Consider the following 14,966-nt stretch of genomic DNA (forward strand, 5'->3'; position numbering starts at 1 on the left):
TGCAGTCTCACCAACTCCTGTACTCAGTGCCCTGACTGATGAAAGCAAGTGTGCCAAATGTCTTTTTCACCACCATGTCTTACCTTTCACAGAAATATGTACTTGTGGCCCTAAACATGAGAAAGTCTGTAGATTCCGGAAATCTAAAGCAACACATGCAAAATACTGGAGGAACTCAGCAGAACAGGCAGCATCAGCCTGACCTGCTGAGTTCCTCCAGCATTTGGTGTGTGTTACCTGTAGCCCTAATTCCCTCTGCTCTATAATGCTTTTCAATGTCCTACAACTTAATGTGTAAGTTGTGCCTTAGTTTGACTTGGCAAAGTGCCATCCTCTGACCCACTTCCCAAGCTGATCAACATTAGCATCTTCCGGCTTTCTGGTGTCCCAACCATGGCTAAGGAAGCTACAAATATCTCAGCCAGGGCCACTGCAATTTCTTGCCTAGTTTTTCATATTTCATTTTTCCAAGATTTGGGTGTCAACTTTGGCTATCTTCCCATTTGGAATGATGTGAAAACTTTGTTTCATGAGTAGACCGTGGAGAACTTTTTAGTATTATTTTTCTTTACGATGGATAGTCCTTATTCTAAATTCTACATCTGTGTTCATATGACCTCAAATTAATTTTATGAACTTAGTTTTCTTAACCAGTAGGATTTAATTCTCAGTAATATCCTTCTACAATGTGCAATTTTACTTTTGCAGCTGGTGATTTATGCAGGACCAAACACAAACAGCAGGAAAGTAGCAGAATATGGTGGTAATACATTGGGATATGGAAGCCGCAGTGTCTTGGGAACTGGTTGGCCTAAGGACTTGGTCAAGGTAATTATATAGGTAAAATTAATAATTTTGGCTGTGACTTAAGTTTATGTATCTTTTCATTATTTGAGAGCTGCAGCAGCTGTTCAGTAAACAACACACATCAAAGTTGCTGGTGAATGCAGCAGGCCAGGCAGCATCTCTAGGAAGAGGTACAGTCGACGTTTCGGGCCGAGACCCTTCGTCAGGACTAACTGAAGGAAGAGCTAGTAAGAGATTTGAAAGTGGGAGGGGGAGGGGGAGCAAAACGTGTTCAGCAAAACGACCTCCCAGTCTGCGTCGATGTGGCCTTCTCGAGAGCAGACGCAGACTGGGAGATTGTTTTGCTGAACACCTATGCTCTGTCCGCCAGAGAAAGCAGGATCTCCCAGTGGCCACACATTTTAATTCCACATCCCATTCCCATTCTGACATGTCTATCCACGGCCTCCTCTACTGTAAAGATGAAGCCACACTCAGGTTGGAGGAACAACACCTTATATTCCGTCTGGGTAGCCTCCAACCTGATGGCATGAACATTGACTTCTCCAACTTCCGCTAATGCCCCACCTCCCCCTCGTACCCCATCCGTTATTTATTTAAATACACACACTCTTTCTCTCTCTCTCCTTTTTCTCCTTCTGTCTCTCTGACTATACCCCTTGCCCATCCTCTGGGGTTCCCCCCCCCCCGCTTTTTCCTTCTCCTTGGGCCTCCTGTCCCATGATCCTCTCATATCTCTTTTGCCTATCACCTGTCCAGCTCTTGGCTCCATCCCTCCCCCTCCTGTCTTCTCCTATCATTTTGGATCTCCCCCTCCCCCTCCCACTTTCAAATCTCTTACTAGCTCTTCCTTCAGTTAGTCCTGACGAAGGGTCTCGGCCTGAAACGTCGACTGTACTTCTTCCTAGAGATGCTGCCTGGCCTGCTGCGTTCACCAGCAACTTTGATGTGTTTTGCTTTGATTTCCAGCATCTGCAGAATTCCTCGTGTTTAAGCTGTTCAGTAAATGTAGTTTTGAAGTACATTTGACTTATTTTCAGGGAAAGAAATGAGTTAAACAGTTACTGAAATGATCAATTGAAGTCTGATTAAATGGCAAAGATACTGCTCTATAAACAAGTTTTATTTAGAACTGAAGTCACTAAGCTGTCTTGGGTGTGAAATTAAGCCTTAAGTATATATTTTTATCAGGTTGAGGGAGACACAGTTACTTTTTCTTTTGAGATGAGGAGCGGGCGAGAGCACAACACACCTGATAAAGCCATGTGGGGATTTGCTTGTACCGTTCGAGCCCAGGTAAGGTACATAGTTTGTTTCTGTTTAGTTGCCATATATATCATCTCTCAAATTCCTCTCACCACATTTTGATTAGTTTTTGAAACTTCTGCTTGTTGTGATTATTTGCTTGTGACAGGAATCCTCAGAAGATGTTTCAGGAGGGCTTCCTTTCCTTGCTGATCTTGCATTAGGACTTTCTGTACTGGCGTGCTCCATGCTACGAATCCTTTATAATGGACCAGAAACAACTAAAGAGGAGGAAGCATGTCAACAACTGCTTAGATCAAAGTTGCTACAGAGGCAAGTGATCTTAATTATTTTCTCACTTGACAAATTTGTCCGTCCTTAATATTTGAAGGGTGGCAAATTACTGTTTCCCTTTGAGTGATCCTTTAAGTTTTATTGTGTTTCAGCTAATGAGATGTTGAATAGATCTCTAGCAAGGATCAACTTGCATAAATTAGTACCCTTAAAACCTTAGTAAATATTGAGAATTCTATAATATTATGTGCTTTCATCATTCTGTGATACTGGTAAATTAAATACTCTTTAATTCCTGCAAATGAATTCCTCTAGTTTTGTTTGTCCAAATTTATATCAAAGCTTTAGTGTTGCTAATCAGAAAATGACATAGGCTATTGTCATGCCAAGAGATACAAGAAAGCTTACCTAAACTAATGAAAGATGAGATTTCTAGAAATAGGATTTTGTATTAAATTGAGATTCTTACCTAAAACTCAAGTAGTTTTGTTACTGTAAGAATGCATCTTTAACATAATGATGTCCATCTTGTCAGATCCACTGTATATTTTTTAAATTTTTGATAGAATTTAAACATTAGATGTATTTTGCTTATGCATTATGTAATTAAATCCATTGCAGCAATAACTCTGAAATGGTTGCACAGCTTAACACAGAAAATCCCCAGTGGAATTAGCAATTACTGGAAATGCAAGGTCCGTTATCAAGGAAGTAATTTGATTTGAATTTTAATTTCTATTATGAAGGGAGTACTTGCTTTCCACATCTGAGGTACTTCCAAGTAGTTGATAGAGATTGGAAGATTGTTCACCTTTTTTTTTCTACTGGAGAGCAGTAAATTCAAAGATTGAGTAGCTCCCCATATGCAATATGAAAATAGTAAACGCCAAAAGCGGAACTTCCCAGTGGCCAAACATTTTAATTCTAATTTCCACTTCTGTTTGGGCATGTCAGTCCATGACTTCCTTCTGTGCCAAGACAGGGCCACCCTCGGTGTGGAGGAACAACACCTTATATTCTATCTGGATAGCCTCCAATCTAATGGCATGAATATTGATTTCCCCTTATGGTAAAAAAAATTACTCCCCCTCCTCCCTCCTTCTTCTATTCTCCACTCTGGTCCCTTGCCTCTTTTCACCTCCCCTGGGTCCCTTTCTCCTATAGTCCACTCTCCTCTCCTGTCAGATTCTCCAGCCCTTGAAATTTCCCATCCACGTGGCTTCATCCATCACCCTCTAATTATGCTGCTTCCCACCTCCGCCACCTTTATATTCAATCTTGAAGAAAGGTCTTGGACTGAAATGTTGATTGCTTATTCCTTTCCATAGATGCTGCCTGACCTGAGTTCCTTCAGCATTTTGTGTGCATTGCTTTGAATTTCCAGCAGCTGCAGAATTTCTCATGTTTATAATAAACCGTGGATTAGTTATTTCATGATTTTTTGAGACTTTCTAACATTGGAATTTGTGAGGGTAATGTGAAATTTGATAGAGCTATAGATGGATTTAGATGGAGTAATTAGAGAGAAGTTATTCTTGTTTGTTAATGTTTTAAGGAGTAGAGACATATATTTAGAGACTCAAGTAAATGATTCAAAGGAAACATCACTGGTGAAAATGGTTATTTGAGGCCTTCAATGGGAAATTGATTAGGTAGGGAAGAAAATATTTGACAAGTTTTCAGGTAAAACCTACAAAGCAAGTGGGGGAATGGAATTGACTTCTCTATAAAGAGATGGCAGAGACTTGAAGGGTAAATGATTAACTTCTATAATTCATGGATATTGTCCTGTACATAAGTAATCAGGAATATTTACTGAAATTATCAACAATTCATATCCATCATTGACTTGGATCAGTTAATGTGCAAACTTATAAGTGATATCATGCAGTTTTTGTGTTGTAAGTGAACTTCAGAAACCTTCCCTGTCTCTTGCTGACAGATGCCAATGGCAGGTAGAAGCAAATGGTGCCTTATCTCCTGCATTGACACCAAGTCCCTCACCTCTGCCACTAACTATCGAAGAAGACCGGGAGTTCACATATCCTTGCGATGCACTTGCACCACCTCCTCCAGTCACTGGGCATTACTTTGATTTGCCGAGAATACGCCTGCCTCCTGGAATAATGGGAAAGCTCAGGGAAATCTCTGGCCGTGCAAGACCTCAGTTCAGGCCAAGTATTAAGTGAGTAGAGTCTTTTCCTTGTCAGTATATATTATCGAAAAATGGACTTCAGTGCTCTTCCAGTAGTGAGAGTGTAGATGTTCATTGGAAGAGACTGTATGTTTAATATTTTAGCTAATCACTTAATTCTATAATGTTCTTTCAGGTTTGATAAAAGTTCTTGGATTTTTCAACTGAGTTTGAATTAGTTCTTTAATGACCTCAGCATTTCTATATCTTGTTACAAAAGTTAAGGGATAACAATCTAGAAAGTACGCTGAATTCTCTTTCTACCTCACCATTCTCAAGGCAAGGAAGGCCACTATAGCAAATATATCATTATCCCAGAATAGATCAATTAGCAAAGGCTAGTGATCAAAGCTGAGATTTTTTTGTGATTTTACAAGATCAGTTTAACACCATGCAGGATATCTTGTGAATCCTGATTAAGGGTTCCTGCTGAGTTCCTCCAGTATTTTGTGTGTGTTACCATGTGAGATGTTCACTTTGACAGAAGTAATAGCAAAATTTCTATCATTATAAAGGTAACGGCTTAATAGAGTAATAGTAAATCATTGCACATAGCGCTCCTCTAGCTTTTGCATTACGCCTTGACCGTAAGAGTTGGCATTCCATTTTTCAAGTTGTAAGCATTCATCAATTCCATTTTCTTTCTGGATTCCTATGATTATGTATTCCCAAATATAATAGGTTTTTTAAAATAGGCTGATCACATGCTGGAGAAAGATTAGGGTCATTGCATTAGGCTGCAATAAGCTATGCTTATTTAAAAGCTTTGGTAGCTATATATGTTTTTTTTGGACTAAGGTAACATTTATGGAATAGCTAAAATTTTAATTATCCACCTTGAAATTATTCAACTACTTTTTTTATATTAAAAAAAATTGAAACGTGATTATGCAGATCCTGCTGACATTATTTCCTCCTTGATTGCAGGGAAGTGATTCAACCTGATGTGATGGAAGAAATGGTCGTGTCATGTGTGATCAAGCATTTGAATCTGATTGATGCACTGCAGTCTCTGATTAATTTCCAATATCGTGAAGAGCACTTGGAAGAATATGACCTTTTGTGTAAAATAATGGGGGAAACGTTCAAAAAGCTAAATGCTATGGAGAGGCAACTTCAGGTATTGTTGGGAACACAAAAGAACATTGTACGTTTGTTTTCGGTGGTTTTAGTCATAGTCATACTTTATTGATCCCGGGGAAATTGGTTTTCGTTACAGTTGCACCATAAATAATAAATAGTAATAAAACCATAAATAGTTAAATAGTAATATGTAAATTATGCCAGGAAATAAGTCCAGGACCAGCCTATTGGCTCAAGGTGTCTGAATAGAGGCAGTGCTCATTTTGGGAAGGGAGAATGAAGTGGAGGATCTGGAGGAAGTAGATCAATGGAATCTTCATTTGTTCCCTGATGCATTCCTAAACATGAATTCGAATACAATCAAGAATTTTGTCTGTAGTGGAAGTTCATGAATTAATGTTGCATTTTATTAACTTTGACTTTTTTCAGTGATACTAATATCAAACAGTGAAGAAATGTTCAGCAACGTTTCTTTCGATCTGGTTCCACTACAGAAATGAAAAATCCAGCTTCGACTGAGTGTCTCATCTTGATTACACACCTATAGCCTAGCTAAAAGACCATAAGATATAGGAGCAGAATTAGGCCATTTGACTCATTGAGTCTGCTCTGCCATTTCATCATAGCTGATCCAATTTCCCTTTCAGCCCCACTCTCCTGCCTTCTTCCCATATCCCTTCATACTCTGATCAATCAAGAATCTATCAAGCTCTGCTTTAAATATACATAAAGACTTGGCCTCCATGGATACCTATGGCAAAGAATTCCACAGATTCACTACTCTCTGGCTAAAGAAATTCCTCCTTTCCTCCGTTCTAAGAGGAGGCCCCTCTATTCTGAGACTGTGCCCTCTGGTTTTAGTCTCTCCCACCAAAGGAAACATCCTCTCCACATCCACACTATCAAAGCCTTTCACCATTCAATAGATTTCAATGAAGTCATGCCTCATTCTTTGAACTCTAGTGAATATAGGCCCTGAGCCATCGAACGCTCTTCATATGACAAGCCTTTCAATCCTGGAATAATTTTCATGAACCTCCTTTGAACCCTCTCCAGTTTCAGCACTTCCTTTCGAAGATGAGTAGCTCAAACCTGTTCACAGTACTCCAGGTGAGGCCTCACCAGTGCTTTATAAAGTTTCAACATTACATCCTTGTTTTTATATTCTAGACCTCTTGAAATGAATGCTAACATTGCACTTCCTTCCTCACCACAGACTCAACCTGCAAATTAACTTCTAGGGAATCCTGCACAAGGACTCCCAAGTCCCCTTGCACCTCAGTTTTTTTGTATTTTCTCTCAATTTAGAAAATAGTCAACCCTTTTATTTCTAATACCAAAGTGTATGACCATACATTTCCCAATACTGTATTCCATCTGCCATTTCTTAACCCATTCTCCTAATCTAAGTCCTTCTGTAGCCTCTCTACTTCCTCAAAACTATCTGCCCCAACATCTTTCTTCATATCATCTGCAAACTTTGCAACAAAGCCATCAATTCCATCATCCAAATCATTGACATATACCATAAAAAGAATCGCCCTAACACAAACCCCTGTGGAACACCACTAGTCACTGGCAGCCAGCCAGAAAAGGCTTCCTTTATTCCCACTCTTTGCCCCCTGCCAATCAGCCACTGTTTTATCCATGGTAGAATCTTTACTGTAATACCATGAGCTTGTAGCTTGTTAAGCAGCCTCATGTGTAGCACCTTGTCAAAGGCTTTCTGAAAATCCAAGTACACACAAGTACATTTTAGTTGAATACCCTTTATTTCTACAAACAGAAAATTTCTCACTTGATGTATGCTTAAAGATGCTTCTGCAATAATATTAATATATTGTCTTGTAGAGCGTAGCAGAGCTTGAGCAGAAGTGGCAGAGTGAGATAGAAGATAGTCAGCAAGGAAAACTGGAAAACAGTATACCATTCTTCCATGACTATCACTTCAATGAGGTTTGTATATGAACGTAAAAAGATGAAAGTAACTGTTGTTTGTAAATTGAGAATTAGCCTACTGACTTTTCTGTGCTTGGGCTTATTTTGATTAGTAGTGAGTTAATCCAGTCTGTTAATTAATCACGATTAGAATTGTGTATTGTTTCCATCTGAGTGTCAGTGGGAGATGAAATACATCTTGGCTCTCCTTTGTGCTACCTGGATTGTTGGGAGCTGTCAGTAACTTATTGGACTTTTAAATTATTAGCACTGTAAGGCTTAGATATGTAAATTTCAATGCTGATGTGTCTTTTGGGCTGCTCTCAAAAATTGGTTTTAAAACTTCATTATTGCTTGTTCTAAAACAAAATGGCCATCTAGACTCTAACAGCAAAGAGCTTTTCTGAATAGCTTAATTGTTTTGGACAGTGTTACTTAAGTAAAGAATATTGACCAAAATAGAGAGGTCGTAATGCTTGAATGTCAGATGGTGCAATGAAATCCATAGCCACTGAACAGTTGTGAAGGTCATTGACTGCAGTCTGCTATCACTGCAGAACTTGTATGTGTCCAGGACAATGAAGCTGGCTAGAAAAATCGCTACTATCCCAACAAACTACCTTTTCCACGAGCTCCCTTCTGGAAAACACTAAATAGCTAATAAACTCTGTCGGGCTTCCAGCAGGTACAAGTATCAGGGATGATGAAGATCATTTTTCTTAAGATCCTTTTTCACTATATAGCTATTCAAGCCAAAATATCACAGCATTTTAAAAGTTCCTTTCCCCAGGCAGTTAATCTGATCAACCATTATAATTGGCCCACCACACTCCCCTCTATCCATTACATCAGCATTGCACTGTAAGCACTTTAAGAAACTCTTTAATAATGCTGTTTACATTGTAGATGCACGCTTGTATTTATGTTTTACGTACATTTATTCCATATAATACTTCTAACTTTATATAATTCTTTATTCTTTATAATTGTTGAATGGTTCAAAGGTCCAATTTAATGTCAGAGAAAGTTGTACAATATACATTCTGAAATGCTTTTTCTTCGCAACCATCCACGAAAACAGAAGTTCCCCAAAGAATGAATGACAGTTAAATGTTAGAACCCCAAAGTCCCTCCTCCCAGCTCCCCTCCCTCCCATGCATAGGCAGCAGCAAGCAACAATCCCCCCTCCCCCACCAGCAAAAAAGAGTAACGTTACCTGCCACCGAGCAGTCAAGCGTGAACAAAGCAATAGCAAAGACACAGACTTGCAGTTACCCCAAAGATTTTGCATTTCACCCAGTATATGACATACCACAGGTGTGCTCGCTCGCTTTCTGTCTCTATCTCTCTCTCTCTCTCTCTCTCTCTCTCTCTCTCTCTATCTCTCTCTATCTATCTATCTATCTATCTATCTATCTCTCTCTCTATCTCTCATATAAGGGAGAAGGCGGTGTCTCCGTTTTCCCAGCGAGGGGGGAGACATAACAAACAACTCCCTGGTTTATCATGTTAAAAGTCTGTTATGTCGCTTTTTTTTGAGCTCTGTGCCAGAAGATCTTCGGGCACACAGCAGATATCCCGACTTCCCTGCTGATACACGGGTCTCCTGCCGTGACACTGCCCCTCGATCCACCCGTCTCCAGAGCTCTGAGATCCTAGTTTTCCAAATCCAAGATGGACTCTTAGGATGAGCCCTTGGTGTGCTGAACAACAACGGTCAGTTATGAAACCCCAAGAGCGGGTCCCATTCCCAGAAAGAACTGAAGTCAGCGTATAACTTCAGGTCAAGGTCTTCCAAAGAACCCTGAAAGGGAAAAATAAAGATATTAAAGTTGGAAATAGAGCTGTTTCCGAAGATGCAAGTGAAGGAGTCGCCGTTTAGCACCATCATTACTCCGCTCCCCCTCCAGAGGTGTTGTTTATTGTTGCATTTTGCACCAGCACACCACAGCAAATTCCAACTACATATAAGAGTAAATGGTGAATAGAATTGATTCTTGATTCTTATTCCTGTTTTTGATGTACATATCCTTAATATTTGCCTAGTATCAGCTTCTGTTTTACTACCCAGTCCCAGAGTGAAATAAAAGTGAAATTTTTACAATTGGAATTCTTAATGGTGAACTTCTGGAAGTTATCATGTTGTCTAGCATAGAAGCATAGAAAACATTGCATGTAATGGTTAATCATATATTGGCTAAAATTGATGAGTTGATCCTAAAATATAATTTTAATAGTTTTATTTTTCTCTAGAGTAAAATGAAGGAATTAGAACTGCTATGCTCCCTAAAGGAAATGCCATTTGACTCTAATGATTTGGAGAATGTTGTCCTTTTGTTAAGGTAAGATGTAGTTGCTCTGTTACTTATGAACAAGGGGATTAGAAAGTATGGAATTCCTGTACTGTAAAACAGCCAGCCAACTATCACTTGATTATTTCTTGATCTGTGACCACTCAAATAAATTGTTGATTTGCTCCAGCATCCTCAGTTCACAAAGCTAACATGTATTAGTGCCTTGAAGGAATGAATTGAGATAGAATAAGCACAAATAAAAAACACTTCTGCACTAAAAGCATCACAGAATAGTATTTTCTATAGCTTGTGGTCTAAGTAGAAACTTCCCAGTAGAACTGTGTTGACTGACTTTTCACTTGATTCATGAAAAAAATAAAGTATCCACTATTCTATGTATCACAAGGTGTGTGCATTTCTCGTCATAGTAACCTTACGTAAGAAAACGCTAACTGAAGTCTTAAATCAACCGTTTATTCAGCTTACATTTGAGAAATGAAGGCCAGAGAGATCATTTTATGGCCTTGTGTAAGTGAACTTGGGTTATCTAATTTTAAAACCATTCTCAACTTCCATTTATATGACCTTGTGTTGGTAGGATATCCCAAGGGTTTCCCCTGGGGCATTGTCAAAAACAAGATGTTAAGCTACCTAAGTGATACAGGCTTACATTTGATATGGAAGTAGTTGTCAGGATCATCATAAGTGGGGAAAGAACAACTATATAAAGGGAGAGTCTCAGACCACTGTCTTGACAGATGGTAATATTATTAAATTTGGGGTATTGGAATTGGAGTGCAGCTACCTGAGGGTTGTGGACATGGAAGAAATTAGAAATGACAGGGGGCAAAATGACTTGAAATGAGAATGAAAGTTAAAGATCGTTTATCTAGGAGTTGGTGTTGATCAGCAAGCAAGATAGCAACATGAATGGGAGGGAGCTGTGTAAATCTGAGCAGGCAGTGTTTGATGCATGAACAAGACAGTGAAAGATAAGAATGGCCTCAAGTTTAAGATTTGGACCTCAGTTTATGATTGAATCAGGGAACTAACCAAGTTTAGAAGTAACAAGATTGTGGATGAAGATTTCAGCAGTGGATGAGCTGAGGTGGGACAGAATTGGACAATGTTGCAGTGTTTGGAATAGCTGACCTGCCTAATTGAGCAGGTATCAAAGCCAAACTTTGACTCATTATGCAATATGACATCAAGCCTGCAAATGTCCTGGTTAGGCTGCGGATGAAAGCTATTGCTGACCTGTAAATGAGAAGAAATGACCCTGGAGGCAGTAGTTTCTTTCACCAATGTCACTGGACATATCCTCATTCTCATGAGTCTAAATTTCAATTGAAATGTAATTATTATTTCTGCTTATTTTATCTGCTCCTTAACAAAAATACTTTGCTCGTGTGCAGAGAGAAATTTGGCCAGGAGGTGAATTCTTTGGCACCGAAGTCTTCGCATTCCTTATCAAAAACAAAATCTTTAGTTAAGAGCTTGATGAATCGAGCTGAGCTATTGCTGCATGTTACAATAGCAGCACAGTCTGGTCTGACGAGGAGTATTTCGGGAACACCAGCCGATACGCCAGGTACAGAAATAAAAAAAATGCTGTAAATCATCATTGTAGGAGATGGGAAAAGAAAAACTGTTTCAAGTCATTGAGTTTTTGTCAGAACTAGATGAAGATGTAGGAGATTTGAGCCAAGAGAAGGGAAAAAGAGGGGCAGATGAGAGACAAAATGACTGTGCAATTGAAAAGCATCAACAGTAGAAAATTCTGTGAGAAAAGTATGGCAGAATTATTGCCAATAGTTCTTCTAACCCAAGATTAAATGGTATGATCTGAAATTGTTGAGATTATCTCAACTGTCAAGTGCCAATGGCTTTGAACTGCCTAATTTAGTAATGCAATGCTGCTCCATGAATTTTCATTAGAACAGTTTGTGAAGCCAAGGGGAGCAAGGTCAGAAAGGGAGTGAGCGGGCTGGTGAACTGTTGCCAGAAGCAGTTTAGTTTGTGGATTAGTGCTATGTTACAAAAATACATCATCCAGTCTGCATTTAATTATACCAAGCTGGAGGAAACTGGATTGTGACCAGCAGAATTTGCAAAGTAGAAAGGCATCTCAGCAAATTGCTATTCTATCGTGGAGCATTTGAGGTCCTGGAGACTGGAAATGGAGGAGGTAAAAGATGGTGCTGTACCTCCTGCCTTGTTCTAACTGATGGGATGAGCAATGAAGCTGGTGTTGGAAGAGATTGAAAAGTGGATATGTTGCTTTGGAGGAAAGGTCAAGGAACAATATATTTAGGGGGAGCATCGAAATGGAAGCATTGATCTGTTGTAGTGTGGCAGAAAGTGAGGACAGAAGGAATGTTGTGATTCTAGGTGAGTGAAGTGCAGAAACAGGAAAAAAAGATGATTTGCGTTCTGTAATCCATGAATTGGAATTCTCAGCATAGGAAAAATGAAGGTGGCATTGGCAGAACAGAAAAAATGAAGACTGAGAAAGTGTAGAAATAATAGCTGTTACAGTGAACAGGGTGGAGTGAAGTATAGTCAAGCAACACACATCAAAGTTGCTGGTGAACGCAGCAGGCCAGGCAGCATCTATAGGAAGAGGCGCAGTCGACGGTTCAGGCCGAGACCCTTCGTCAGGACTAACTGAAGGAAGAGTGAGTAAGGGATTTGAAAGCTGGAGGGGGAGGGGGAGATGCAAAATGATAGGAGAAGACAGGAGGGGGAGGGATGGAGCCGAGAGCTGGACAGGTGATAGGCAGAAGGGCATACGAGAGGATCATGGGACAGGAGGTCCGGGAAGAAAGACGGGGGGGGGGTGACCCAGAGGATGGGCAAGAGGTATATTCAGAGAGACAGAGGGAGAAAAAGGAGAGTGAGAGAAAGAATGTGTGCATAAAAAAGAGTAACAGATGGGGTACGAGGGGGAGGTGGGGCCTAGCGGAAGTTAGAGAAGTCAATGTTCATGCCATCAGGTTGGAGGCTACCCATACAGAATATAAGGTGTTGTTCCTCCAACCTGAGTGTGGCTTCATCTTTACAGTAGAGGAGGCCGTGGATAGACATGTCAGAATGGGAATGGGATGTGGAATTAAAATGTGTGGCCACTGGGAGATCCTGCTTTCTCTGGCGGACAGAGCGTAGATGTTCAGCAAAGCGGTCTCCCAGTCTGCGTCGGGTCTCACCAATATATAAAAGGCCACATCGGGAGCACCGGACGCAGTATATCACCCCAGTCGACTCACAGGTGAAGTGATGCCTCACCTGGAAGGACTGTTTGGGGCCCTGAATGGTGGTAAGGGAGGAAGTGTAAGGGCATGTGTAGCACTTGTTCCGCTTACACGGATAAGTGCCAGGAGGGAGATCAGTGGGGAGGGATGGGGGGGACGAATGGACAAGGGAGTTGTGTAGGGAGCGATCCCTGCGGAATGCAGAGAGAGGGGGGGAGGGAAAGATATGCTTAGTGGTGGGATCCCGTTGAAGTATAGTCAGTGGCTTTTGGTCATCCCATTTCTTAAGCTCAAGGACAACTTAATTTCAGTATTTTTTGTGTGTGTTCCGGGATGACTTGTGAGGCCACTGTGGGAATTGAAAAGACTTTTCCACAAATGTGGCAGAAGGTGTTATTGTAGGTAATGGTCAACAACTAACTCCCAGTGAAAGGGATAACAAATTCAAGTAAGTGAGTGTGCCAGCTGGAGCTGTCACTGGTGAGGATTAGGGCAAGCTAAATTTCAAAATGAAGTAGTTTAGGGTGAGAGAAGGCAATGCTATTGCTACGTAGTAAGTGAGGAGGAACTGAAATAAAGAACATTTCAGGTTTGAATAAGTAGCAGAGTTGGGACTTGAGCAGTTTCCTGCAGCAGTAGTGGCTTCTGATGCTGAATTAGAGGTGGGGGTGGCATAAGAAGAAGAGGGCTTTTGGTGTAGTTGGTCTGTTTTTATATTGAATACATTCTTTACTTCAGAGCTCTAGTCTGTACTAAACAGCCGTCATTGAGGTGATGCTGGTACCGATGTTTTGTTTTAAGTGCATTTATTCAACAAGGAAGAACATGGGAGTGTTGGTCCTGAGGTTGAAACATTCATAAGTGCCAAAGAACTGATGTTGCTTCTCTTATAGAATGTACAATTTTGCTGTTAAACAATTGAAGTATAATAAGATTTGATGTCCAGTTAAGGGTATATAATAAACAAAACACTTGTTAAGTAAGCTTGTACTGGCCCATGTACAAGGCATGAAAAGGATTGCCTCTAAGCAGGAATATTCAATTTGAATCAAATCCATGAAGTTACCTTTACCCAGTGGGTTTTAGGTTTTCATAATCCATGTGGAAAGAGAAAAATTGGTAATGGTGTATAACTGCAGTTTAAAAATGGAAGTACAGAATAGATAAATGCATGATACACTGTTCCAGCTGACAAGTACAAAAATCGCAAATATTTGGTCTTTATTTTCTGACAAATCCCATGCTTGCTTATTTTACCAGCATGCAAATCATCTTCTGAAACCAAGATGATTTCTCACACTGTTCGCCAGCCTGTCTTCCTACGCAGTATGTCAGCACCCTCTGACCTAGAAATGATTGCAAATGAAGATTTAGAATTCACTCGAGCCAATCAGAGGTAAAAATTAAGCTAATTTACATGTTGACATAGTATTGATCATATCTCTCAGTATTGTAATTATGTTGTGTTTGTTTTTTTGAACAATTTCAGATTAGTCTTTCTTTTTAATTAGTTTTTTGAGAATTGGGTGTCACTGAAAAGGCCAGCATTGATTGCCTGTCCTTGGTTGCTGTTGATTTTGTGATGATGAACCACCTTGAACTACAGTAGTCTTTCCTCAGAAAATTCACACACTGTGCTGTTGATTAAGGAGTTGCAGGATTTAGATTTGGCAGCAAGGAAATAACAGTAATGTGAATCCAAGGAATAAAAGTCTGCTGTATGGAGGGGATGCTGCAGGCAGCTCTATTTTCAAGTGCCTACTGCCCATATTTTGGTTGCATTTTGGGGGCTGCTATTGGAATTCCCACACCAGTAACTGGATCTCATAGATTTGTCATTCTTGGAGGGGATAAATGTTT

General features: G+C 40.1%; 1 protein-coding gene across 5 annotated transcripts in view; it reads left to right on the plus strand.

Moving 5' to 3' along the window:
- The window catches only part of LOC134338343 (probable E3 ubiquitin-protein ligase HECTD4), a 291,135-nt gene that overhangs the window by 142,135 nt on the left and 134,034 nt on the right, over positions 1 to 14,966 (plus strand). For all 5 annotated transcript variants that reach the window (XM_063034109.1, XM_063034111.1, XM_063034113.1 and 2 more), the window contains exons 22-30: positions 709 to 828; positions 1,999 to 2,103; positions 2,222 to 2,385; positions 4,289 to 4,531; positions 5,468 to 5,660; positions 7,475 to 7,579; positions 9,815 to 9,903; positions 11,271 to 11,446; positions 14,367 to 14,502. In XM_063034109.1, the coding sequence (XP_062890179.1) occupies positions 709 to 828; positions 1,999 to 2,103; positions 2,222 to 2,385; positions 4,289 to 4,531; positions 5,468 to 5,660; positions 7,475 to 7,579; positions 9,815 to 9,903; positions 11,271 to 11,446; positions 14,367 to 14,502 (1,331 nt within the window). The remainder of the gene's footprint in view (positions 1 to 708; positions 829 to 1,998; positions 2,104 to 2,221; positions 2,386 to 4,288; positions 4,532 to 5,467; positions 5,661 to 7,474; positions 7,580 to 9,814; positions 9,904 to 11,270; positions 11,447 to 14,366; positions 14,503 to 14,966) is intronic.

Source organism: Mobula hypostoma, chromosome 27 (assembly GCF_963921235.1).
Source record: "Mobula hypostoma chromosome 27, sMobHyp1.1, whole genome shotgun sequence".
Taxonomy (NCBI): domain Eukaryota; kingdom Metazoa; phylum Chordata; class Chondrichthyes; order Myliobatiformes; family Myliobatidae; genus Mobula; species Mobula hypostoma.